Source organism: Urocitellus parryii, chromosome 2 (assembly GCF_045843805.1).
Source record: "Urocitellus parryii isolate mUroPar1 chromosome 2, mUroPar1.hap1, whole genome shotgun sequence".
Lineage (NCBI taxonomy): Eukaryota > Metazoa > Chordata > Mammalia > Rodentia > Sciuridae > Urocitellus > Urocitellus parryii.
In genome coordinates, this window is record NC_135532.1 from 171,749,552 (window position 1) to 171,776,621 (window position 27,070).

The 27,070-nt window shown below is 40.7% G+C and overlaps 1 protein-coding gene across 1 annotated transcript in view; it reads left to right on the top strand.

Annotated features, from left to right (window-relative positions):
* The window catches only part of Kalrn (kalirin RhoGEF kinase), a 440,727-nt gene that overhangs the window by 209,955 nt on the left and 203,702 nt on the right, over positions 1–27,070 (top strand). Inside the window, exons 22-30 of the mRNA XM_077795355.1 lie at positions 1,645–1,711; positions 2,290–2,399; positions 9,957–10,026; positions 12,312–12,401; positions 17,094–17,186; positions 21,280–21,391; positions 23,122–23,312; positions 23,749–23,850; positions 25,146–25,288. Coding sequence (XP_077651481.1) covers positions 1,645–1,711; positions 2,290–2,399; positions 9,957–10,026; positions 12,312–12,401; positions 17,094–17,186; positions 21,280–21,391; positions 23,122–23,312; positions 23,749–23,850; positions 25,146–25,288 — 978 coding nt within the window. The remainder of the gene's footprint in view (positions 1–1,644; positions 1,712–2,289; positions 2,400–9,956; positions 10,027–12,311; positions 12,402–17,093; positions 17,187–21,279; positions 21,392–23,121; positions 23,313–23,748; positions 23,851–25,145; positions 25,289–27,070) is intronic.

Below are 27,070 nucleotides of genomic sequence, written 5' to 3' on the forward strand. Positions count from 1 at the left end.
CTTTCTGCTCTTCCAATAGTGTAAGAATAGGAAGGTAGTGATTAACTTCTGAAAAAGGGACTTTTTTGCTTGCTGTGCTAGGGGTTGAATTCAGGGTATGATGTATACAAGGCAGGAGCTCTATCATTGAGCTATACCTCCGCCCAAAAGGGAATTTTTTTTTATCAGTCCTTTAATTTTAATAGAAAGGGCACTACTAGAACAATGTATTACTTTAAGTAAAACTCTATCAAGATAAAGTTTCAGGAAAAGTTGCTACTTACGTGGTATTTCTTGTGAAGTTTCTAGAAGGGGACAGTATTTCTTAAAATCATCATGTGATGGAACACCTGGAATTAAGGGTTCTCATTATAAACTTTGCAAAAAACTGATATAGGAAATGTAAAATATATATATTTAAAATTTATGCTAAATTACATATCATATGCCAGCTAGTAAGCATTATTTCTAATAAGGATTTGCTGAGTAAAAAATAAAGTAAAAAAAATGCTAGTAAGCATTATTTCTAATAAGGATTTGCTGAGTAAAAAATAAAGTGAATACACTGAAGGCCTGGATCATAAGTTTAATAATTGTCTAAGATCATTGTGTGACTTTGAGGCCTAACAAGGAAGGGAAATCCTCTCCTTAAAGATAAGTAACACAGACTTCTTTTTATGGTACTCAAAAGAGCAGTCACTTAACATTGTTAACTTAGGCTGAGCAAGCTCAGTTCTGTGTACACCAGTTTTTGATGCAAATAAATCCCACTGGAAATAATATCTACATATGTAATAGGATAGTCTAGGTCAGAGGTCAGCAAATTGTGGCTCATAGGTCAATTTGACTCACTGTCTATTTTATATACCCTGTAAGCTGAAAGTTATTTACATATTTAAATGATTGAAAAGTTCAAAAGAATAATACTGTTGGGTATATGTGAAAATTAGATGAAATTAAAATTTTAGTATCCATGAATAGTTTCATTGGAAAAGTTTTGTTAGAACACAGTCCACATATTTTTGTTAGCATATATCTGTGGCTCCTTTCATGTTGCATAGCAGCAATAATGTCAGAGATTAAATGGCCCACAAATACTTATTTTCTGGCTCTTTACAAAAAAAAAATTGCTAAACCCTGATCTTTGTGATATATCAGGCATCCATGCCTATCTTTGAACTTCTGTTGAAGTTTTCTTTCAGCCTAAGCCTGGTTTCACTTACGGTACTTGGTACTGTTTTGGTATGAATCTCTAAACCCTGCTGAACAGAATTCATTCTGGGAGCTGTAAGAGAGATGAATAAGCTGAGATTCACACAGTCTTTTTGATAAGATTGCATACGAACAGTCCCACATCTCGTGAATCGTGTGCACACATGCACGCACACGCACACACACACACACACACACACACAAGTGTGAGCATGTGCCTATGAACACAGAATCACAGTACTGGTGAACTAAAGGGAGAGAGACTATGCAACTGGCCGAGTACAAGTGGTGCTCCTATGGGTAAGAGTGACCCATAGGAGAGGGAAGGAGTTTTTGGATAAAGTAGAAAAATAGGACACTCAAGAATGATAAATGTGGGTTAGAGAAGTGAAGTTTGAAGGAAGGGAGGCTTTATATCTATAACTGACTGAAAGCCCATTTGTTTCCTTCTAGATTCATTATGGCTGAACTACTCCAGACAGAGAAGGCTTATGTCAGGGACTTGCACGAGTGCTTGGAGGTAAGTCTTGCAGTAATCAGTTCACAGCTCTGTTAGAAAAATGACTTCCTTGCCATTGTCAAGTCCTCAGGAGTAGTTCAGTGCTCTTATTCTTCTCCCAAAGAGTAACAAAAAAAAAAACCAGGGGAAATTTTTCTCCCAGAGCCAATAGTAATTGCATGAGAGTTTGAAGTACTTTTCAAAAGGAAGTCTACTTTTCTTAGACTAGAGCTAAACCCAGCACCCTCCCCCCGCAAAAAAAAAGTATGTAAGGCATTTCAATTCATAATAAAAAGAATGACACATTCAATGAACTTAAATTGAGTCTGAAAATTCACACCCCAACACACATACTCTCACTCAAATCCACACACATTTATTTAATAAGTAACAAGCAAACTGAGTATGTGCTTGCTAAAGTTAAGGATAATGAAACATTCAGGTTTTATTTCTTTCTGTTTTACTTATGTAACACTTCACTTTTTGAACTCTACATGCATTCCCAGTCCATGTCTCCCCCCATACATTTGAGGGCCTCTTTATTTGTCTGAATTTCTTGCAGTGTACTTGCCAATGATAAAACTGTTGCTGTCTTCCAGACCTACCTGTGGGAAATGACCAGCGGCGTGGAGGAAATCCCCCCTGGGATCCTCAATAAAGAGCACATCATCTTTGGCAACATCCAGGAGATCTACGATTTTCATAACAAGTAGGTTGGTGGTGGTGGTGGGGTGTTCAGCGGAGCTTTCCTGGGGCCACAAATACCAGACCACAAGCTTCCCAACAAATAGATCAAGGCCATTGACAAATTTTGATACAGTCCTACCTGGTTTGTTCTCTAAGGCAGTTGCTGTCAGACTTCTTTCTCACTAACCTTTTCTTCTCAGTTGTCCAAACTTCCTAGAACAGAGTGAAGACAGGTGTCCAGTACTGCCCCTCCACAGTTATCCTCAGGGTCCTAGCAGGTAGCATTCTCATCTGCCCAATCAGAATGGTTACCATGCTTTGAAGGAACAAAAATAGCTTATCCTTTTACACCTGTGGGAATCCTCACATTAGAACTCACCTGAGGCTAATCGTCCAACATCATGGCCTTTGGGTTTCAAATTTCACTGATGTTTTATTTCAACCTAAATATTTCCCCATCCACAATTATTCCATCATCCCTACCCCCAACCAAACAACAACAGAAATAATCAAAATACAAGTACAACACATTTCTTGACAACGTATAGGGCAAAGCATCAATCAACACTGTATGTTTTGTTGAAAAAAAAAAAAAATACAGTGTAGAATCATGGAGACCTTAAGCCTCACAGCCCATTTTTCCAGCTCCCAGCTTGTTGTAAGAATCTTTCCCAGGGCATACTAATCATGTATGGTGTAAACAGAGGGTCAGCAGGAACATGAGTATGATTAGTTATATGACCAACCAATGGAATAACTGTTTCCAGAATGCTAGTAGAGAAGATCTTAAAACACAGGAAGAATACGGACATGAAGTCTTCTAGCTCTCAAGAGCCTGCTGTAGAGAAGGCTGAGTCAGGCTAGTTAGGGATTTACTGAGCTAAGGTGTTGATGCTGGAGAGAGAACTGCCAGTTCCAAGAGTTCCTGAGGAGGCTGTGTATACAGGTGGAGAGCTGTGTGGGGGCAGGACTAGCAGTACTGTCCAGTGGAGATTTCTGTGGTGATGGACATGTTCCACATCTGCACTGTCCAACATAGTAGCCACTAGATATGAGTGGCTATTATAAGGAACTGAATAATTTTATCTAATACTAATAAATTTAATTTTAATGCCACAAGCGGAAAGTAATTACCATACTGGATAGTCCCGTTCTGGAAAATGAAACCTCAGTATGGCTTTGTGCCAAGAATGACCAAGAGGCCAGTGAGCGTTGGGTGCTTAAGGATCCTGGGTTCTGAAAGTTCTAAATAAAGGTAGGGAGTCACTCCCCTCATGATAAATGATCCCTGTTATGTCATCAAATGGCATCAGTTTAAAGAAACATAAATACGTAGCTCCTGTGACATGCTAACCTTGTCAGATTATTAAAGCAGGAAGCTCTATATGGGGGGAAAAAAACCTTTTGACTTTCCAGAATACTTGATAAAAGTTCCCATATTTTTTGAATCATAAACTTTAACACTTCCCATTTAGCTTGTCTGGAAATCTCCAGACACAGAAGTTTTCTGTCCTCATTCCTATCATTAATGCGATCCCAATAACTTCATTCTTGATCATTGATCCAAATTCCATCATTTGAGCCCAGCTCAGTATCACCCCATTTCCCCAAAAATATCTGAGAAGACATCAGACTGGCACACGGTAAGTCATGTTATTTTGTCTGACTGATGGTCTCTAGGATTTAATCAAGAAGTCTTACTTTCCCCATGATCTTCCCAAATGGACCAGGTCTAGAAGTCTCAGGATCACAACATGCACTTCCTGTGAGCCCTGCTTTTGCCAAATCACTTTATTGGGGATGAAAATATTCATTTCAAAATTGAACAATTATAACAAAATATTTAGCACCACTATGCCTCTTATTCTAGTTTAATGATATTACTCTATTTATCCATGGTAAACAATTTTGTAGTTTTTTTATAGCTAAAAAATCTACCTACCAGTTACAAAATACCATGCTAAGAAATCCTTTAAAAATCAAACCATGTAGAATATTGTATTCTGTAAAAGAAGAATCAGTAAAACTATCAACTACACAGCTACCAAGCACATGTTACCTATTTAGAAAATTATGAAGAGACATGAAGGAAATGAAAACCATACTTGGAGCAACAAAAAGAAATGTCACAAAGATTAAGTTTTTGTCTTTTCATAGAAGCCCTTCTCTATCAGCTATTTTCCCTCTGGACTATGTAGTTTGCAAACCCACAACAATTTGGAAACAACAAATACTGTAGAGAATCAAGAACTTGAGCAAATAGTTTAATGGTCAGCATAAAGTAAGATCAGCAGGAAAGACAACAAATAAATGACAAAAAACAAAAGGCAATAAAACAACAACAACAAAAAAAAATACCCATAGTGGTCAGGGGTTGCTGGGTATTGCTCTAAAAGCATCCTTTATCTCATAAAGTCCAACACAACCAGTCTATTACAGTGTGGCATAATAATTGATATTAGTAATAACCCTGAATCATTAGTATGTTCTGCATTTAAAGCAAGAAACTCTATAATGTATTTAGAAAGCTATCAACCAAAAGAAACTAATGTTTTAAATTATCCACAATTCAAGGGAACATCCGAGGATCTCACTCTGTATATTAATTTCCTTTGTTATCTGGGGATTCAGGATTTACTGTACTCCTAGTGTATGCTTTCTACTTAAGCCAGACAGATTTTGATTAATGGAGAACATATGACACTCTAAAATTGTTAATAAATAAAAGATAAAATGCCAGTTGGCCCAACTTAAAAAATCTAAGGGTTGTCAACTCCTTTAGAGACCATGTCTTTCACTGCATAACCCAATACCTGGCATGCAGTAAATGTTAGTATTTATTGGGTGGGTGGATGGATGGATGGATGAGCTAAAAATAAATTTACATTTTACAGATTTATGACTAATGCCATTCAAGTCATAATTCACTTTTTGCTTACAAAAGTCTCAAGACCAAGAAAAAAAGTAATACTCTAGATATTTTTCCCCCCTGCCCCATCACTACTAGAGCCTCCTAGACAAGCAATAGAAATTCTGGATGAAAAAGTATTTGGGAACTTTTTAATGGGAGGACCATGCAATTGTCTTAACACCTATTTATTCTTTAGGAATACAGTACTTCTCTGAAGTAGTCTTAACTGGAGAAACATCGAAGGAGTCTTTTTTAACTCCAATTGTTTGTATTGTTTCCAGAGTTGCAATTAAGTGTTATCAGAGAAACATACCCTTTCTCATTTCAGCTATGCAGCTCAGGTTATCTGCCTCTATTCCAGAGAGAATAGGGGAGAAAGGTGTGAGGGGGGACATTAGAAGATTGAAAGAGCAAGGATTGAGATTGATATCACCTGAATAACCTAATTAGCTGAGTCACTAGGAAATTGGCACCTAGGCCAAGGACTATATGGCATATATGTAACATATCTCAGCTAGTTAGTATTAATCAATCTAAATCATGTCATTTGGAAAAATGGCATCCAAGTTAGGTGTGTGAGTTATGGGTGTGTTTGAGTATGTATGATTTGTCTTAAGGACCTTTGACTTCATTGGTATTAAATGGAAAAATTGCCAAGCTTCAAAAATTCTGTAAAGAACAGTTCATTATGTAGAATTTAATATCTACAGGCAGTGGCTTTGCCTCTGCCCAGAGTGGAGTGATACTTAGTTTTGTTCCTCCCCCCATTTACACTACATCTCTTTTCTTTACAACTGAACATAAAGATCATGAAATGTGCCTGCCTACACAGACTTATACCTGTTTCTATTGCATTTTGTAAGCCTTCCTGGAGCACTCAGCCAAAAAAAGTGTACTTCCTAAATAGATCCCCCAAACCTAACCTATAACTTGTAATTATTTTTTAAAATCATTTCTTTTCACCTTGCCTTGATTATTGAATATGCAGTTTTGGTTGAAACAGCTTTTTACTTTAAATACTAAGAACTTTTCGTTAAATCTGAGCTTCTTCCTCTTTAGTTATTTGGTGACATGGTGGTACATGAGTCTGAACAATAATATTTTAATAAAATCTCTATTGTGAGGTCTCAGAGAGTCCTCTCAATCATCAAATACATAAATCAAGTCCATTTATGGATAAGAAGACTGAGACCCAGAGAAGAGGCAGTGCTTGGCTCAGGGTGTGACACCTCCCTCCCCAGCTCATAAAGATCAAATTCTGCGGGTTTGGTCTCACTTCTGAGCTCTCTCTCCTAACTACTCCCTAGAACCTCATGGTGGCTGCTAAATGCAGCCATTTTGACTTGCAGCTAAACCAGCTTTTATGTGGATACTCAAATTTGAGGAATGTTTCCACCTATTTCTTCTATGTCAGTCAGGTCCCATGCACCTATAATAAACACCTGAAATAAGTATGTTATCATTAAAGACTGGAAAGGAAGGTTAGGGGCCAATAATCAAGTCCAGATGCCCCTCCTGCATGCTCTCTCCCTCTGGACATGGCGGGAAGCTGTTAGGTTTAGCTTTTGCAATTAGTCTCCACACTCCCAGCCTGGTGTTCTGGGCCTGAGGCTGAGGGAGCAGGACCAGAGCTGTGTGAGGCTATGCTGGGCACTCTGGTAAAGCCAAGGTCAGCCAGGAGCATGAGTAGGGCACAGTAGGGATGAAAACCAGTTTGGAGAAGTAGGATGGGGGGAGATACTCAGTTGAGCAGCTGAACCAGGAATGTGTTTTGATCATCTTCCTAAGGTTTTTTCTTTGGGCTAGACCTTTGGTACTGGTGATGAATCACATCCATGCTCTGTTTGACCCCTGAGTTCTAAGAACAAGGTACCGTTGATAAAGGAGGAGGTAGGGCAACCATGTAGAGAGAAAGGCCTCATAAAGGAGGGCATTCACCACTTAAAAAATGGGTGGGATCTTTACAGACAGAGATGGCTTCCTTGGTGACAGGACAGTTGAACAAGAGCCCCCAGGGAGGAGAAAAGTGAAGTTTAGTAGGCAGATGAGAGGGGGAGGCAGTTTTTGAGGGAGGCTCAACTCCACCCTGGTCTCATCTGCCAGTTAGCTTATGACTTGTCACTTAGTGTCTGTGAGGCTGAGGAGAAAAGGAGGTGAAGGGTGGATATGTTGTTAGTTAAAAATGGTGTGAGTGGGGGTGGGGGACACAAAGGAAAGGAAGAGGGCTGTCGAGATGGGAAAATGGGTTATACACACACACACACACACACACACACACACAAATATATATATTTGTGTGCGTGCATGAATGTTTCCCTTTGGGCTTTGAATTAAGTTTGATCCTCAGTTATAACATGCTATAGCACTTTTTCCTATTTTTTTAAGAATTCTTATTAAATAGATATTAAATGCGTCACCTGTAGTCCTTTTAAAAGTAGCAATAAGTATAGCATTTTATTGATTTTAAACACTATGTATTTTTATTTCTGAAACCCATATTGCATTATAATTTCTTCTGCTCCATGAGTCAATTCAGAATACTCTAAATGTACACTTCTCAGGAAAAGGTGATTATCACCAAATAGGTACTGCTGGAAGCCCCCCAAATTTTCTTAATGATTTTTTCTTATTAGTCAAGCAATACTCATTACTTCACTATCATAAAAATCATAGAAAAAATTAAATTGTAAATGGACAAATAAAAATGTCATCTGTGATCCCACCAACCATTATTAACAATTTTGCTTTCAAATAGACCTACCAGATATTTTTTAATTACACATATTTTAAACTCCAAAAAAGCATTGTTTTGTGTCACAAAAGGAGAACACAAGTTTTATGTATATATATGTATGTATAATTCATAACCACTTATAATGAATTATAAGAAACTACCAAAATGTGTGGACAGTAGGATCCAGGTAGAGTGAGTTAAAATAAAATTTATTTTTCCTATAATAGAGGTAAGTAGTGGAGTAACATGGAACCATGTCATATCTTTTAATTTGATTTTTGAAGGTAGTGCATTCATGTGATTACAAAAGCAAAATTAAAGTGAAAAGTAGACATTGAGAAGTTTCACAGACACTATCTTCCACCCTGTTATTTTACCTGGTTCCCTGTGGCAAGGACTTTTATTAGTTTCTTGGATTGGAAATAGAATATAATCTGCTTAGATAAAAAGTAATGTAGTATTATGTACATTCTTCTGCACCTTGCTTTTTCCATTTAGCTTGTCCTGAAGGTCTCCCATATGAAAACAGAAAGCTTTGTTATTTCTTGTACAGCTATATAGTATTTGGTTCTATAGAGATACGATAGTTTAAATATTTTGTTTTTCATACACTAGATTTGCCATTGTGAACAGTGTTACAATTAATGTATCTATGTCACACATGTAGAGATATAACTACAGGAAATTTTCCAAAATTAAAATCACACAGTTATGGGCTGGGGATATAGCTCAGTCAGTAGGGTGCTTTCTTTACATGCACAAGGCCCTGGGTTTGATCCCCAGTACCACAGGGGTGGGGGGAATTGCAGTCAAAAGATAAGTATGTTTGTGATTTTGATAGATTCTGTAAAATTGCTGTTTATAAAGTTTACAGAATTTTCTGTGTCTGTTGTTACCTTTCCCAAAGCCTTGTAATTACTTTTTATTTGAAAACTTTGTGTGTATTTCGTTTGTTTTTTGTTTTGTTGTTTTGTGTTTGGTATGAGGTATTGAACTTACTATCTCTACCACTGAGCTACATTCCCAGTCCTTTTTATTTTTATTTTTTACTTTGAAACAGGATCCTGCCAAGTTGCCAAGGCTGGCCTCAAACTTTCCATCCTCCTGAGTCTTTAGGACTACAGTGACTCTGGAAGCCATGGTACCTGGCTACCTTGTGTGATTTTTTTAATGGAAATTATATTTCAATAATGCTGACTTGTTAGAACTTAAATTCTCAGAGGCTAAACCAATTATTTAATACATAAATTTGAAGTTCGTATAATTCGTTCTTTATTGTTTCTTAACATTGAAAGGAGCCATGATGTAGATATCCACATGGCAGATGATTCTGCAGTAATTCAGTTGAGCTTTAGAATATATTGTGACTTTTTCCCCATTAAATTTCCTTCTAATGATGTCTGTATTAAAAACATTAAGTTGAACTCATGTGTTTTTAGCACAAATTGGTTGTTGTTGGTAGAAGAAGCAAGCCAAGAATTACAAGGCCCCTGAAGGATTGAACTTTTTTTTTTTCACTTCATCTCTGGAGTTATGAATGATATTTCATTTTGTTATTTTTTTTACATTTACATTTTAAAAAATATTTATAGTATATTCAGACTACTTGAGTAAAAAAATGGAGGCAGAGTTGCTGACAAAATGAAAGATCCAACAGAAGTACAATATTTCATTTTTTATATTCTACCCCAAGAAGTGTGAACCCCTCAGGGAAATAATATTATGTTAAGTAGCACTAATTCTTAGTAGCTCTAAACATATATTTTAATGAAATTAGTTCCAACATAAAAACTGTATCTCACTACATTATCACTTAGAGAGTCAAACAGCCATGTGTAAATAATTGAGAGGTTACAGCCGTGTTGGCCTTGGTGTAACCCTCTAACGGGGTCCCCTGTACCAGTATCTCATGCAGCCTTTCTCTCCCCTTGCAGCATCTTCCTCAAAGAGCTGGAGAAATATGAGCAGCTGCCTGAGGACGTGGGACACTGCTTTGTCACCTGGGTAACCACCCAAACTCCCTCTCCCACTGTCTACATTTCCAGGAGTACACATGGTACCACTGCTCCGTGCCTGACCGGAGGCATGGTGTCGCTGCCAGCCTCACACAGGACCAGGGGCTGCAGAGAGAGCATCAGGTCATCTGTGAGAAGCACCATCCCTGGGGAGCAGAACTGTCCTCGGGAAAGTCCTTAGACAGCAAGTCCTTAGACAGCAAGTCCAAGCACCATTTTAAGCTCTCTTTAACAATTTTCTAAAATTGAGAGATCGGGAGGGTGGAACAAGACCACCACCCCACAGCAGCTCAGCCCACTAGTTATTTTTTTCAAGATGCGGATTGGGGAACTAGAACTTTCAGAAGCTCCTTAACCACTGGTTACACTTCCTTCCTTAATAGAGGACAGGCTCCTGGGGTGTCCCTCCCAGTTTTGTCATACATGACAAATGTCTAGTTATCCTCTTTTTTGGTGCTATCATCATGGGCCAAGTCTGTGGCCTGAATTTACCAGGTTCTAAATATATAAACCAAAAAATTAATCTTCATTAACATCCCACTGCACATTTTTCTGTGCTCAGGCTCATGGATATGAGTGCAAAGAACCCCAGGGAAGCTCACTTAGGACAGTGGGTATGACTAAAGTGAAACTTCTTCCCTAGGGTCAGGAGTTCTACTACATGATAATTACCTGTTTATAACTTGCACTCAAAATGAGCTAATTGCTTTTCAAAATGTCTTTGCAATTCAGAGAGTTCATGCTCTCAAAAGTTCTATGGAGTAGGCAGGCCTGTGATTATATTTTAGATTTTTAAAGTGAGATAGGAGGTTGATGAGCTCACTGGCATGAAATAAGTATTACAGCAGTGCCACAGCTCAAGACTGACTTCCAGACAACTTTCTTTTTATAAAATCTTAATGTTTGCTTCTAAGCATACTCTGATTCCTTTGGAAATTCTCAGACTGCCATCTTATTTTGTTCTAATATATGAGCCAATGCCTGGCTCATATTAATGCTGATAAATAATTTATGATCCCTTGCACAGACAACATAGAGAAAAACAAGATTGATCATTAAGTAGAGGAAATTTGGGGCATCTTGTTTCATGCAATTTGTGGATTATCTTTACAATCAACCATAAGTATGATTTATCATTATCTCTCAGGGATGCTGCTTTACCTCCTAGGTAGTATATAGCCCCTAAAATTGGTTTCAGAAAACCTTTGGTGATTGGATAAATTATACAGTTTCTGCCAAGAGTTACTCTAAGGAGATTTTTCTTAAATCTCATAATCCTAGTATCTGAGTGCAGTGTAAGAATGAAGAGTAGAGAGTTGCTTATAATGTACTGTTGCTTTATAATGTACTGAACGGCAATGGTTCAGACCCACAACCCTTGTGTCAGATTGCTCAGGCTCTACCACTTTTTAACTATGGGAATTTAAAGTCACTTAATCAAGTTGTGGTACAGTTTTCTCATCGAATTAAATAATAGAACTCACTGCGTAGGGGTGGCCTGAGTTAATATACATAAAACATATAGAATAGTGAAGTCTGATGAAATGAGCACATATTTAGCCTGTTCTCTCCAGAGAGAATGCCTCAAATGTCCAAGTACATGGTGTTTCACCATTGGGGAAAGTACTTAGTGGGCAAAATGCATATACCTTTCCAGTGGAAAGGGTGTATAACTAACCCAGAAGGTGCTGAGAGAAATAAGAAATGAATTTTAAGCCTGCCATGAAGTGACAATCTGTTTGGGAATCATTGTTCAGACCTTGCCCCAAATGGTCACCATTATTGCCTCTGGGAAATTGGGAGTGATGGCTTGGTTTTGTTTTTAAACTACCCCCCACCAGTGTAGACATTTGGGGTACAAGCAGATCTACCTCTGAGATCACACCTCATTTGCATTCTTGAAAAGGGACAGAATTTGTCCTTTCTCTAGATGGGGAACACAATTGTGAGTAATTCAAAAAAGGGTGATGTTAATCTCTAAATAATTTCTGTCCAGTGTCAGAATACAATATGATACACGAGTCAGTTTTTCTACTTCTTTCTAGCACTAATATTAAACTAAGCTTATTTTCAGCAAGCTTTTTCTCCCTAACAGGAGGAGAAAAGCATTCCCAAGTTTGTTAAGGATCCTGGGCTGGAATGGGTGCAGAACATTTGCCATAGAAAATCCAGGCACCAGTATCTGAGGGTTTAACTGCACCGGGACCTAAGCCACAGGATACAGAAGGGAGAAACTGATGAATGCTTATCTATCATTGTCTTTGTTCTTTTCAGGCAGACAAATTTCAGATGTATGTTACCTACTGTAAAAACAAGCCTGATTCCAACCAGCTTATCTTGGAGCATGCCGGCACCTTCTTTGATGTAAGCTCTGGTTTCCCATTCTGTACCAACTGACAAGCAGGTGGAAATATTTCTCTGATCTGGGATATCATTAGTTAGCCATCCTGTGTTATAATTGACACCTCCAAACCTTTATCTCATGGAAAAGCATAGAGAAAAGCAAAAACAAAATAGTGTTTGTCTTTTGTTTTATCCCATTCCATCTCAACTACTGTAACTTTGGACAAGGCAAATTTGGCTCTCTGCCTCAACACCATAACTAGCTAGACAAAAGAGGAAGGCTTCTATGATGCAGCTATTGGTTAAAGTGTTTTACTTCTATTTCCATATGCACCTTTCTCAAATACAGTGGTTCTCAAAGTGTGGTCCTTGGGACAGTCTCATCAGCATCACCCAAGTGCTTATTAGAAATGCAGATTCTTGAATCCCACTCCAGATCTGTTGAGTCAGAAGCTTTGAGTGGGGCCTAATATTCTGAATTTTAAGGATCCATCATGTCCCTGTGTCTTTATTTCCCTATGCCCGATCAAATTTGAGAATCATTTCTTAATGCACTTGTTTCAACTTTAGTTATACACATTGGAATTGCCTGGGGAACTTTGGAAAATATTGGTTCCTGAGCCCCCCACTTAAGATTCTGATATGGTTGGCCTGAATGTAGCCTAGGCTACAATGGGGATTATAAGGCTCTGGTGATATAAATATGCAGCCAATGTTGAGCCCTTCTGCTATTGTGGAAGCCAAGATAAGAGGAAGGCTGATAGTCCTTGTCAGAGTCTTTGGCTTTGAATAAGAACGCAGTCCTATTGGTGGATGATGGAGTACATCTGTTCAGTGCTGGTGTCCAAAGAGAATGACTTGTTGACTCCACGGTGAACAGAATCAAGATTCAAGAGATGAATTAGAAGGAAAGATGAAATTAGGGGAAAAAGGGAAGTTTAGTGAGAGACAGACTATGGCCATTCTGATAGTTATATCAGAAGTTATAGAAAATTGAAATTCAGAAATTTTAAAAGGCCATCAGTCTATATTTCTGCCTACTTGCTCTCATTTTTCCCATAAATATTAGGATGTCTATTATATGCAAGAAGTGTGCTAGGCCCCAGGAAGAGTACAAAGACATTGAAAAATGTTTTTTGTACTCAGTTTTACAAAATAAGCCTTCTCTGGGCATCTTTCTAGGCTGACACTGCTATAGCAGAATTGATTCCAAGAGTATGCTGTTGTTCAGTGAAGGAATGACACTTGATGGGAGAAGCTAGATGAGAAACAGACATGATTTTTTTAAAATGGAGTCCTAATATGGAAATGGCCATTGATCTCCAAAATTAGAATTCCTGGAGTAAAACAGAAAAAGCCAAGAAAAGTCTTGTGCTCTGATCATGCCTCTGACACTCTGTGTCCTTATCTTTACTCACACTGTTTTTCTTGCCTAGGAAGCATCAAGCCTCCTGCTCACATGCACGTGCATGTATGTGCTCCAGCTCACGCATTCTCTCTCTCATACACACACAGTTACTCTAGAATTCTATCTTCCAAAGGCCAAAAGCTATTACCTGCACAAATCCTTCCTTCTCTATGCAGGTATTGTACTTTCTATCTCTGTTACAGCATTTTCACTGACTTGCCTTTTGACAAGCCAACAATGTGCCTTTCTGTTATATACCTTCTCTCCACCTGAGCCTCCTGAGGCCTGATGGTATGCTTCAGTCATATCTGTACACATCTGAATGCCTGATGCTATATTTCATTTACCTTAGTTCTGTGTTTCTTGAGTCCCTAGTCTCTCTGGTCAATTTTTAGACTTTGGCTCCTCTTCCCAAACTGCCCCACCCTACCTCATTTCCAACCAATGGGAGCCATGCCATTAGTTGGGAAGGCCAGTGGAAGCCAGAAAACCATCAGTTCATCAAATTGCACCTGGACATGAGGAGAGCAGCAATAAGTCTTTCTGATTTTTCCCAAAGCTTTTCATTCAGAAAGCATAGTTTTATAGTTTGTTTCCACTTCATTAGAAAGGTTTCTCTAAATTCTACACCTAGAAACCATTTGCTTTAGCTCTCATTCTATAAAAGTGACAAACCCTTTAAAAGGCCATTTCTTATCTATTATTATAAAGAGAACATAGAAAATTGAAGTCCTAGAAAGACCCGCACATTCATCTGATCCAGAATTTTGAACTTAAACATGAGAACAACATGGGTTCTCACAGGGTCTGGTGCCCTGTGTTTCCTGAGCCTGCTTCAATTGACCTTGCAGATGGGGGCCACCTTTTTCTCTGCTCCACATACAGTCTTCCCAGAGAGGGAAGGGCATCAGCAGTACTGTGAGCACATTGCATGGGAACCATGTATTTAAATATCATTGTATTCCCCAAGGGGCACTGGGGCCCCCAGATAAGCCCACAGCTTCATTTGCCCAAAGAGATCAGCATCCTTTAACAAATCCTCTGTCACCAGCACCTATAGGGAAGAGGCAAATGAGTAAAAATATCACTACCTTCTTGGGTCACTGGTGGAAAATGAAACAACTTAAGTTTTTAATCCTTTTCATTCCCCTTCCTCTGTAACCCCGTAGCAAATCCTTTATAATCTAGCTTTAAAATATTTCTTTTTATTTCTCCCAGTGTTTGTTGTTGTTATTGTTGTTTTAAACTAAATGTAGCTTAGGGCAAGCCCACACATTGTACTTCTGGACTTTTTGAAGAATAATAACATTATTGTCATATAACTAACATACCATTCAAATCTCCCATTTAAAATATATAATTCAAAAGTTTTATTATGCTTATAGATATGTGTGACCATCCCTGCAGTAAACTTTAGAGAATTTTAATCACCTCATAAAGTAAGTCTACACCTTGCAGCTATTACCAACACCCCACCATTCACCTGATCCCCTAGCCCTAAGCCTTCACTGATCTGTTTTCTTTCTTGTCTGGACAAATCATGTAATTGGAATCAGGTAGTTTGTACATGGGATCTTTTGTCACTCGCATCTTCCACTGAGGTTAATTTGTGTCATTGCATGCTTTAGTACCTCTTTCCTTTTTATGTCCAAAATAATATTCCATTGTATGTATGTGGATATTTTGGTTTTTGGTTCATCAGTTCATGGACATTTGAGTTGGCCATTCATAAACCTATATTTTCATTTTTCTTGGGTATACACTTCAGAGCAGAACTGCTGAATCACCTGGTAACTTCTCATTTATATACCTGGACATTTGCAGTAACCTTCTAGTTTGTCTCTGTGTCTCTATTTCCCCAATCTCCACCCCTATGTTGCTATTGGGTGCATATTATCCTTTTTGAGATATTGTTGTCATCAGAAGAAGAAATAGATCTATACTGTTTGCCATTGAAAAACTTACCATCAAATCCTCTTTCTTCTAATTCAAGTCCTCCAATGACCTAGCCTTGCTTATCTGTTTTTGTTGTTTGTTTATGCATCCTCTGTATCATTCAGGCATTATCTAAACACATAATGGTCATTTCAGCCTGAACGTTTTTGTGTTTGATGTTCTCCCTTTAGAAAGTGTCATTCTTTCAACTTTCCTCTTAAACAACCTCTACCTATGGTCTAAGCCCCAGGTGAGTCTTGGTCTCTACTACTACTAACCTCTGTGACCATTTGACGATTCCGGAGCCAGTGATTTCTCTTAGTTCTCTGGCTCTGACACATCCTCTGTGGTCCTTTGTTATTCTCTAGTTTATGTGTGTGGAGTATTCTCGGCTGGACTGTAAGCTTTCTGAGGGCAGGGGGTAGTATAGCCCCTTCTTTGACCTCCATATCTCTGACAGTTTGGGGAGTATAAGATCATTTGGAGGTAAGTTAGAGAATAGATAAGAGGGGAAACCAGAGGCACCCACAGCAGCTGGAAGCCGTGGCCTTGGCATAAGTGCTGAGGCTGGTGTCCATAGAAATGGAGAGGAAGGACTTGTCCTACAAAAAAAACAGAGGAGAAATTACTAAAAATGACTGTGCTTTCTAGCTTAGGAGACCTGAGAAAAGAGGGAAGTGCCATTGATCACAGTGCAAAAAGTATTAAGAAATAAAGTGATGATCCTAAGTTGGGATGTGGTAAATTTAAAGAGGAGGGGCGGGCCTAGTGCGGTGGTGCACATCTGGCATCCTAGCAACTCAGAGGCTAAGGCAAGAGGATTGTAAGTTCGAGGCCAGCCTCAGCAACTTAGCAAGACCCTGTCTCAAAAAATAGATAGATAAATAAGGAGGAGGCATGATGAAAGAGATACATCCTTATGCTAATTTAAAAGATTCTGAGGGCAGATAAAGAGTGAGAGTCACAAAGCTGGAATCGGAACCTCATTCTCTGTCTTCCCGTTACTCTCATTGTCCTTTATCCCATTATTTCCCCTCCCCATATGTTCTCTTACATCCACAACTTCTCCCCTCTTTTCTCTTTCTGTCCTGACTGACCTCGTCATTTTTTTTCTACTTTTTATCTTTCTCTATTTCTGCTTGCTTTTTACTTCTGTCTCATGAACCCGCTTTTCTTTTCAGCAGTTCTCCTCTTTTCTATCTCTGCACCTTGATCTCTCCTTTTTCCCTTTCTTCCCTCGATTCCTACCCAAGAATATTTTCTCATAACTGTCCACCTTTTCCCCTTTCCTCCTCTCTTCTTACCCTACCTCTTAGAACACGCGTACACTTGCTCCTCCGTCTCATTGTACCTTCTTCTCGTCCCTGTAGGAGATTCAGCAGCGTCACGGTCTGGCCAACTCCATTTCTTCCTACCTAATTAAGCCGGTCCAGAGGATCACCAAGTACCAACTGCTCCTAAAGGTACCTCCCTCCCCCTCTGTCACCTCCACTAACTTCTGACTGGGGTGAGGGAGTCTCAGCTTTGCACCTGGAGCTGGGAAACTTCTACCTATAGGCCTTCTTCCACCTAGAGCAGAGCTCCAAGGAGGAGGCCTTGTGGCATTGCCAGCTCCTGACTGCAGTTCCTATTCCTATCCCATGGAATTCCAGATTCTTGATTGAGGGGAGGAAGAGGAGAAAAGGAAGCAGGAATAAGTTCTGACTTGTTTTCACTTCCACCCACCCTTGTGCAACCTTTAAAAGTTGTCACCTCGGGCCCTGGCTGGCTCTGAGCAGCTCTTCTATCCCTCCTTCTTGAGCAGCTTCCTCCTGCGGCCTCTGCTTTTGATGAGTATTAAGGACAGTTTATATGGGTAGTGGAGGCCAGGGTGGCACCTACCATTGCTTTAATCTGTGTTTGTCAAGATCATAAAGTTATTGAGGGAAAGTAATCAGAGGGCACATATTAGAACATATGGCATCTTGTACTGATAGGGTCCCATAGCTTAGGGTTTTCTCCAGAGCCCACCAAGAGAATTGGATTTCCTTTAAGAATCTTTTATTTTAAATTCAAATAAACAAATTATATAAAATACTAAGTAATTTGACTTGAGTTTTTTCATATAAAGTATATAGTGATGCTCTGAAAATGTGGCATTTCCACAAAAACAGAAGTTGATCTTAGAGGCAGTTAGATATTATCATAAATCTGTAGTAATCCCTAACATGTAAGGATGGAGTTTTTCTCCTTTTGAGATTTTGTTGGTTTTTCCTGTAGTGCAAAGGATGAAGGGATAGTAAGAGACATGTTCAAAGATATATAATTTCAGAGAAAATCTGATGAAATGAAGCTCATTTCAATGCCTGTTGAATATCACACATTTTAGCTTCATTGAACCTGAAAAACAGTCTGGTTTCAAATCAGGCCTCTAGTCACGATGGGGATGTGCAGAAGCCTCTGCCTCAGTGGTAGAGCACCCCTATGTTCAATCCCCAGTACCAAAAAAAAAAAAAAGTATATTTTTTACTTTTTTTGACTTTTCTCCCACAAGTACTTTAGTGCTTCAGGCTCCTCTTTACCTTTGACTCTGGTTTCTTACAGTAAATTCCCCTCAGCCTGCATTTCTGTGCATGATTAACCTCTCCTTCCCTACCCTGCTTAATGCATGACCCTTCTAAATTGTTTTTCTTGTCTAATAGACACTTAAAATTGATTTTTGTGTGTTTGTTTTTAATATATCTCAAATCCTTTGCAGGAATTTATAGGGTTGTTCTTAAATCAATTAAGACACAGTTCTAGGAGCTGGGCATGGTGGTGCACACCTATAATCCCAGCAACTCAAGAGCCTGAGGCAGGATGATTGAAAGTTCAAGGCCTGCCCTGGGCAATTGAATAAGCTCCTATCTCAAAAAACAAGCAAAAAGTGCTGTTCTAAGAAAAATATAGCCTTTCTCTTCTCCTTTAAATCCCCTAGGTTTCTGAAGTTCCCTGGGTTGAATCATGCAATAAGGACAAGGGAGGGACATGGACATGGAATGTGCCACCCTGTGTATTGCTTTAGATATCTAGAAGAGTGGGCTGTAGGCCTTCATTCTGGAACTGAGAGTTTTGGGGAGAAGTATGTGTGGGTAACTGAGAAGTGAACAAATATGTAACAGGGACTTTATTGTAGGAAGATTATAAAATTATTGGGAAAAAGAAAGGTAAGGTTTGCCTCTTTAAAATGTGCTGGTGGCACGTTTGCCTGCTGATTCAAAGAAAAATAGTGTGCTAAACTTTGACTAGAAATAAATAATATGGGATTTATTTTCTCTTTTAAGTCAGTTTTATTGCAAATAAATTGATATCTAATTATCAGTATCTTCTGGGGATCACCAGTTTAGGTGTTGAATGAAAGTAAAAACTATATGTCAGTTGGGGTGGTCAATATTCTTCCTGTAAATCTGCAATAGCTGTCCGTTTGGAGTCTAAATTAAATGTGGAGGTTTCTCTCTACCATAAACTATAGCAAGGATCCAAAGAGAATTTATTGGCTCTGTTGGGCAGATTGTTAGACTTGCTAAATTGCTTTGGGGGATTAAACTAATTGGTATTTTCTGTTGTACATGAAGCGTATTTCTTGTTTTTCTCATATGTTCTGCCTTGGGCTTTCTTTTGATAATGTATGAGAAAAAGATTGGGAGGGTTAAAATTAGGAAAGGGGTGGAGACATTGGAAAACTTCAGGTTGGTGGAAGTAAGTACTTTCTGAACAATGACATTGTTCATGAACCAAGAAAGGGGCTGAGAACTCGTACTTCCCAAATATGTGTGCCTGGCAGTTCACCTCTCCCTGGATGCTCACAGCTCCCCCCCTTTCATATAGGAATATATCCAGAATAACACAAAGCACTGGATTTTTTGTGTCAGAGTCTCATTAATCAGATTTCTATCAAGTATAAAGATTTACTAATAATTTCAAGGCAAGGCAGAGATGAATCAGGGGAAAATTCAGGAGAGCCATTGTGGCCCCAAGGCCTTTCTTGCAGCATCAGAATGTTCTGTCGCCCAATTAACAAGCAGGGAGTCCAAATAATGTTTGCTGCATCATTTCCCTTGCCCTGGAGTCGTGAGTGCACTCACATTTTACTAAGATAGTTCCATAGTTTATGTGACACTTTCCAGAAAGTATGCCCATAAAGCCACAGATTCCAGGTTTTTTAAGCATAGGAAGCCCTAGACAGGCCAAGATGTGTCCTGTTAAAAGCATTCCGTAGATAAGCATTCTTCTGCTGGCAAGTGTCATGAATATATTTGCCAGCCAGCCTGCCATTAACATACTTACAGGATTTGATCAAATGAACTTCTTTTTTTGCTCCAAGTGTATCCCCACCCAACCACCCAGCCCCTGGGCCCTCCAGGAGAACTATGGATTGCAGATCTTTCTCTCCCAATATCAAAATGAGCAAGAATAGTAAAAATGAAAAGCCATTCTTCTAGATGGGCAAATGATCTTCTGATTCCTAAGAGAGTTGGAGGTGATCTTACGTCCATCATCCAGATGCTGTATGTGTTTTCTGGGGTTGGTGATGACTAAGACTCCAGTGAAAAGAGAAGGTATGTCCCCACTTCCCCCAGGAAGTAAGAGAAGGTCTGCTCTAGGAGGGCTCAGTGAGTAAAGGATGTGGAAAAGATGGCTGGTGTGGTGGATGGAGTGCTGGGCTTGGTCTCAGGAGACCTGTGTTCCAGCCCCTGCATGGCCTCCTCTGAGTTTCATAACCTAGGGGAAATCCTCCATTCCTCTTCATCACCGCTTCGTATTCTAACAATGAAAGGACTAGTCTAGAATCCCACCCACTGGCCCCAGATTGGGAGCTACTGATTTACATATTCTAAAAATACTTTGTAACTCTGAAAATGTTATCAGCCTATAATGTCTCTGACCTCAGGTTCTCCTAGTAGGATGGAAGTCAGCCTCAGTGCAGTAGCGTTTATGAATAGGATTGGGCGTGGTGGCACACAGCTGTAATTCCAGCTACTTAGGAAGGGGACATAGAAGGATCACAAGTTGGAGGCCATCTCAGCAGTGTTGTGTGACCCTCAGCAACCTAGCAAGACCCTGTCTCAAAATTTAAAAATAAATAAATAAGTTGTTAGAAATAGGGGTACAGAGATAGATGAGGGCCGCCTGGTGTGCAGCACTCCCTTTTTCTTCTCTTTCCTCTCTCAGTTCTCATTCTTGTGATCCCACAATACCATCTCTTTTGTAGGCTTTGCTGTTACCCCCTTCCTTCTCCAGAAAGCAGTTCATTGATAGAGAGTGCCCTGGTTGCTGATTTTTTTTTCCAGTCATTTGAAAATTGGGTTGAGTTGACTTCATATAGACTAAATAAGGCTGAGGAAGCTCAGTCTGGAAACAAAATAATGTTTGAATTCTTTGGCAGTAACACCTCACCCCTCCCCACCCCACTTGCTTATAACTCAGGTATAGCAAGAGAGCGAGGCTGGTGTATAATTTCCTTGATGAGTTGGATGGTGGGAGGGCTGGGAAGCTGAGGAAATGACCCTAATTTTGTCTGGATTTTTTTTTCCTTAGGAACTTTTAACTTGCTGTGAAGAAGGGAAAGGGGAGCTCAAGGATGGCCTGGAGGTGATGCTCAGTGTCCCCAAGAAAGCTAATGATGCCATGCATGTCAGCATGCTGGAAGGTAGCTGTCTTCCCAGTCCTTCTGGGGATGCTTCCCCCATTCCTAAGACCAGGGAGCTGGCACTGTGGGAGGGAAGTGGCATAAAGTCAAGGCCAGATAAGCCTGGGAGAAAGAAGAAACAGCAAGACCTTAGTTGGTCATTGGTAGAACGGGAGAGAAGTGCCACAAACCAGTTTGGTTAACACCTGCCTCCAAGTTGGACCAGGCCTAAGCCACTTAAGGTATTTGGACACCTTGTTCCCCATGAGATAGTCTAGGACAGGCTACCATTTTTGCTATAAATGTGCTATAGCCCTGACCCATAGCACTCCTGTTAATCAGAATAAGGAGAAATTCTAATTATACACACACACACCATTATCTTTAGCATTATGCTCATCTTTTAAAATATATATAAATATATATAACATAAATTTACCATTGTAACCATTTTTAATTGTGCAGTTCAGTGGCATTCAGTACATTCACATTCTTGTGCAACCAGCCTTTTGTCTTTCCATAGCAGGTTAAGACAGACTAGTCAGATAGCCCAGATAGGACTTTTGTCAGCTGTAGCTATGTTCTTGGAATCCAGAATCCTTCCAGAGCAAGGCTCTAGTCACGTGGTCTTGACATTGTGAACAGATGGGCAGAGCAGCCACATGGAGGTGGGATTTGATAGATGGGTTAAGACTTCACATTCCAGTCTGGGCTGGCACACAGGTGCTTAAGGAAATAAGTATAGTCTGTTGCAAGTATATAAAGCACATTGGCTGTTTTTCTCATCTAGCCTCCATTCCACCTTATGCTATCCCATTCCACCCCCCACCCACCACCACCAAGAGTCTTGGTGTGGTCTCCTGGTCAACCAGTAGCACAGGAAGCGCTAATTCTTAGAGTTAAAGAATCTTGGTTATCATCTCCAGACCAAGCACTGATCATCTGACTTTATTGCTATTGTCACAATTTCTCCGCCCCTTTCTTTTCTATGTGCACCTAACCCGCAATCCTGGGTATCTTCTTCCATAAGTTCCCTGCTTATCTAGCCTGTCCCTGATCTGTAGTCTAGATCCAGTTACTCCAAGTATGGTCTGAAGACCACCATCAGTGGCTGGGAAGTGGTCAGAAGTGCAAATTCATGGACTTGCTCCGTAGCTGCTGAATCAGAATCTCTTGGGAGGAGAGGGATGGGCAAGTGATTCTTAATGCACACTAAAGTTTGAGAACCTTCATAAGGACTTACAGGGGTATAAATATAAACTGGTGAAAGCTGTGCACCACTCTGAGCAGGAACAATCAAAGGGAAGAGTCCTAGGAATGGAATTTAAGAAATAAGGCAGTGGCCAAGGCAGCGGAGACAAGACACTACATCAGGCAATGTGTGTCTTCAGCCCCACTCAGAGCTGTGAGTTAGGAAAGTTGGGAGATGTGGAAGGAAGAGCTATGGGATTTGCCCTTTGAGGGAGGTCTCAGGTCCCTCCCACATGAGGGTTCTGGGAGGGAAGGTCCCACAGGACCCTTGCAGGAGTTTCCACTAACATAGCTTAAGTGTACTTGGGCACAGGGAATGGGTGGGTGGGGGAGATCTAATCACAGTTCTATAAACTTGTCTATGTTGGTGTCCAAAAGGCAGAAGCCTGTGGGAGTCGAGGGCTAACAATTAGGGAAGCCTTTCTCCAAGAGAGAGTGGAACTCACCCTGCAACAAGGTGGTAGAGAAACTCCACAGGGTGGACATGGGTGTTTTTTCAGGGTTCGACGAGAACTTGGATGTGCAGGGGGAGTTGATTCTCCAGGATGCCTTTCAAGTGTGGGACCCGAAGTCTCTGATCCGGAAGGGGCGGGAGCGGCACTTGTTCCTCTTTGAGATCTCCTTGGTTTTTAGCAAGGAGATCAAAGACTCTTCAGGACATACGAAATATGTTTACAAGAACAAGCTACTGGTAGGTGGGGCAGGTGGGGTAGGACAAGACCCCCTGCTTTCATAGAGCCCGTGGGCAGGAAGGGATCTGGACACACTCAGCTCATCTCTTCCCTGGCCTCCACACCAAACCCTCCTGGACAAATGCAAATGGCTCCTATTTGGAAAGCTCCCACCCTCACCTCCCACCTCTGCATTTTAGAGTTCACAGTTCTTCTTTCTGTTTGCTTTTAGCACCTCCCTCTTCACATCCCTTCCTGGTACCTGCTAATCAGGCACGTGCCTGTAGGTTCTTCATCCTGGGTAGATGAACAAAATATCCAGTCTGTTGAAGTTTGATTGACAGAAGCCCCTCCCTCGGTCCTCTCCTCTTTGTTGCCTTTCCCTTCCCATCCCAGCCCTAAGTTTCCCCACTGCCCTCCCCTTCCCCGCCTCTCACAGGCATTTCCTGTCTACAGACCTCAGAGCTGGGTGTGACCGAGCATGTAGAGGGCGACCCCTGCAAATTCGCCTTGTGGTCTGGGCGCACCCCATCCTCAGACAATAAAACAGTGCTCAAAGTAAGTACAGCTTTCTGCTGGGCACAGTACCTATTGGGGTTGGAAAAGGGGTGAAGGGAGGGATGTGGCATATGACCCTGAAAAGCTGGGACCTGGAGACCACTGAGCCACTGGGCCTCTCTTGAGAATGGCAGCATCACATGGGTATTAAGAAGCAAATTCCATCATGAAGGTAGACCCAGAGCCAATATCAAAGACAATGTTCTCCTCAAATCCATAGAGAGAAGAGGGAAAGAGTAGCCTGCTGACTCCTCAACAAGGCCCGCTCAGCTATGTTCTGACCCTATGTCTCCTTCTGGTGGCAAGAGCAACAGTTGGCCCTTTGACAAAAGGCACCATGATTTGCTCCATGTTCACCTAATGTATTTCCCTAAGCACCTTCCATGTGTAAGGTATTCTGCCCACTGCTACAGGGAACAAGGATGTAAAAGATACGGACCTTGTTCTCTAGGAACTTGAGCTCTAGGAGCTGTAGTTAACCCTTCTGACGTGGGTTCTCAACACGGTTGTCTCAGGTCTCCAGAGCATAGCCTGAGCCTTGAGCTGGTGCTTCTGGAAACAGTAGCCTGACTGAGCAGGGATCATGTAGATGGAGCTTCCAATGGTCACTCGGTTGTCAGGAAGGTACCAGGGAGCAAATGGTCCAGCCCCAACAAAACCTTCACACTTGTTCACTCTGAATTGCCAGTATAGCTGCTACTTGTCATGAAGCAGAATTATCTAAAACAATAACAACAACAAAAAATCCAGGACATCAAATGGGACGTTCAGGGATGATAGCAATTGCTCCAGTGAACAGTTTAGCAGCCTAAAAACCCAGGACTGTCTTCCAGCCAGTGTAAGCTTGTATAGCTGTGGTAGGTGTTGAACAACCTGGCCTATGTCCATGCTGGCTGATGACAAATGCTGCCTTCAAATGCCATCCCTCCCAGTGCCCCCAGACTTCTCTAGGTTCTGGCAGCTCAAGTGTTAACCCCTGCCCAGCAGAGGCCTCCAGATACTGTACCAGTCCCAGGAAAGACATCAGGATTAGTCATTGCCCTATGGGTCTTGAGATATTTTACAAATTCTCCTTGACTGAGTCTACATTGCATCTTGAAGTCATAGCTTTATTCTAGGAGTTTGAGAAATGCATCCCTGGGATTAAAGAGTCACAAGTATAAAGTGAGAAATAAACTCCTGAACTTTCGGTATCCTTGAAAATAACAGCTGAGGCCCATGGGAGGGGATTGAGATTGGTTTTCAGAGGGCAACAGGAGCTGGGGTTCTCAATCTTTCTCACTGTGGCACTCCAGGCTTCCAACATTGAAACCAAGCAGGAGTGGATCAAGAACATTCGAGAAGTGATACAAGAAAGGATCATTCACCTGAAAGGAGCTTTAAAGGAGCCAATTCAGCTCCCCAAAACACCAGCCAAACAGAGGAACAATAGTAAGAGGTAACCAGCATCTCTCCCTCCAGCACTGCCCACTCATGTGCTTCTAAGAGTGGGAGTGGGGGGACTCTGTCCTTTTGAAGGGGTGTTACACTGTATACTCTCTCTGGAAAGGCCCACAAGTTTCACCTAATGGAGAATTATCTCATCTTTAAGCATCCCATGAGCTCCTGTTAATGAAGTGCAGCAGGGCTTCATTGAGCATCTCCTATTTGATAAAGGCTCTACTTGGTGATATGAGGAGAAAAAGGAAGTATCAGATGAGTCAGTTCCCTCAAGAACCATCTAACAATTATGTCTCACACTTAGTTAGACAAGAACAGGCACTATCCATAGGATGGTAAATACTGTAAGAATTCAAAGAAAGAAGAATTTAGATGGCCTTCTATGTGGAGTCTAGGGAAGTCTTTGGGAAGGAGATGGGCTGTGAGCAGGGGGCTCTCTAGACTAGTTAGACAGTAGAAGAACTTTGTGCACTGTAAGAGGTGAAGTGGTATGACCAGGTATCACTGTGGCTCTTACTGCTGTCCCCATGGAGTTCTAACCTTTATTCAGCTATGATAAGTAGTAACATCAAACAGAAGAGGACTTAGTTCTTGAATCTCTCTGGATCTTTTTGAATCTCAGTTTCCTCCAAACCAGTGGATGACTTCCTAAGCATTTCTTTCCCAAGTCTCCATGTGACACCTACACTTGAAAGAAAAGCATATGAAAACTTCATATACACTTTGAGAAAATATATAACAAAAGCAGAGTTTTGAGATGATCATTATTGGTGATAACAGGTTCTCTGTTCTTCCCCTGTGTACAAATAGAAGAGATCCAGGGGATTTAGTTGACTTTATGGTATCAACGAGGATAAGTAGGATGGGGAGCTGCTGCAGGGGCTATGAAGTGGGATCAGTACTCCTGAGGGAAGTGGTAGCCAAAAGAAGGGAACGATTAAAGTAGAGATGCCTTCAAGGGGCAGAAGCCTCAAGACCTATATGACCAGGATGAGGTCACCTGCTCAGTGCTGGAAAGGCCAGTTATGAATAATAATGGAGGAGGATTCATTTTTACTTCATGTACCCATGTCTAGAGTTCAAGTTATGGGTAAACTTAGTTTAGGACTAGAAACATCCTGCTTCATGGAGCCCATACTTTAACAAAGAAGATAGAAAGGAAACTATTATAAAGAACAGATTTCCTAGGACCATGGTGAGTGAGGAAACTCAGGTGAGGTTAGCTGGGGTTACTCTGTAAAATAACACACCCTTTTCTTAGTGTGGAAGAGTTGGAGTGTTTCTAGAATGTAGGAAGGGCATGTCTTAGAAATGTCCCCACCTTCTCTTTACCTTTTTTTTCTTTTCTCTTTTCCATGATGGGAGGGGAGGAAACCTTATAGACTCTGCAGAAGAGAGCCAGACAATCTGTGCTCCCCCTCACTTGGCTCCCTTGGTATGGGGACAGAGTTTACGGAGGAGGGGATTGGCTTGGGGGATGCTACCCACACTTCTGGCTGGGGCCCACACCCTACAGAACTGGCTTCATCTGGACTAGACCAGAAGGGCCAGAACAGCAGGAAGCAAAAAGTACAGCCAGCTCTCAACAGTCTAAAAAGGTGGGGGCAGTGGCCCAGATAATCAAAAACAACAGATGATCTAAAAGTCCTTTATTTTTGGTTTTGAAATGCGTCACATAATTTCTTTTTACAGCAGATTTTCCTTCCTACGAATGTATGGCTTATGTTATTAAAAAAGTCCGCATTTCCCAAACCCACAAGTGATGGCAAGAGAGCAGTCA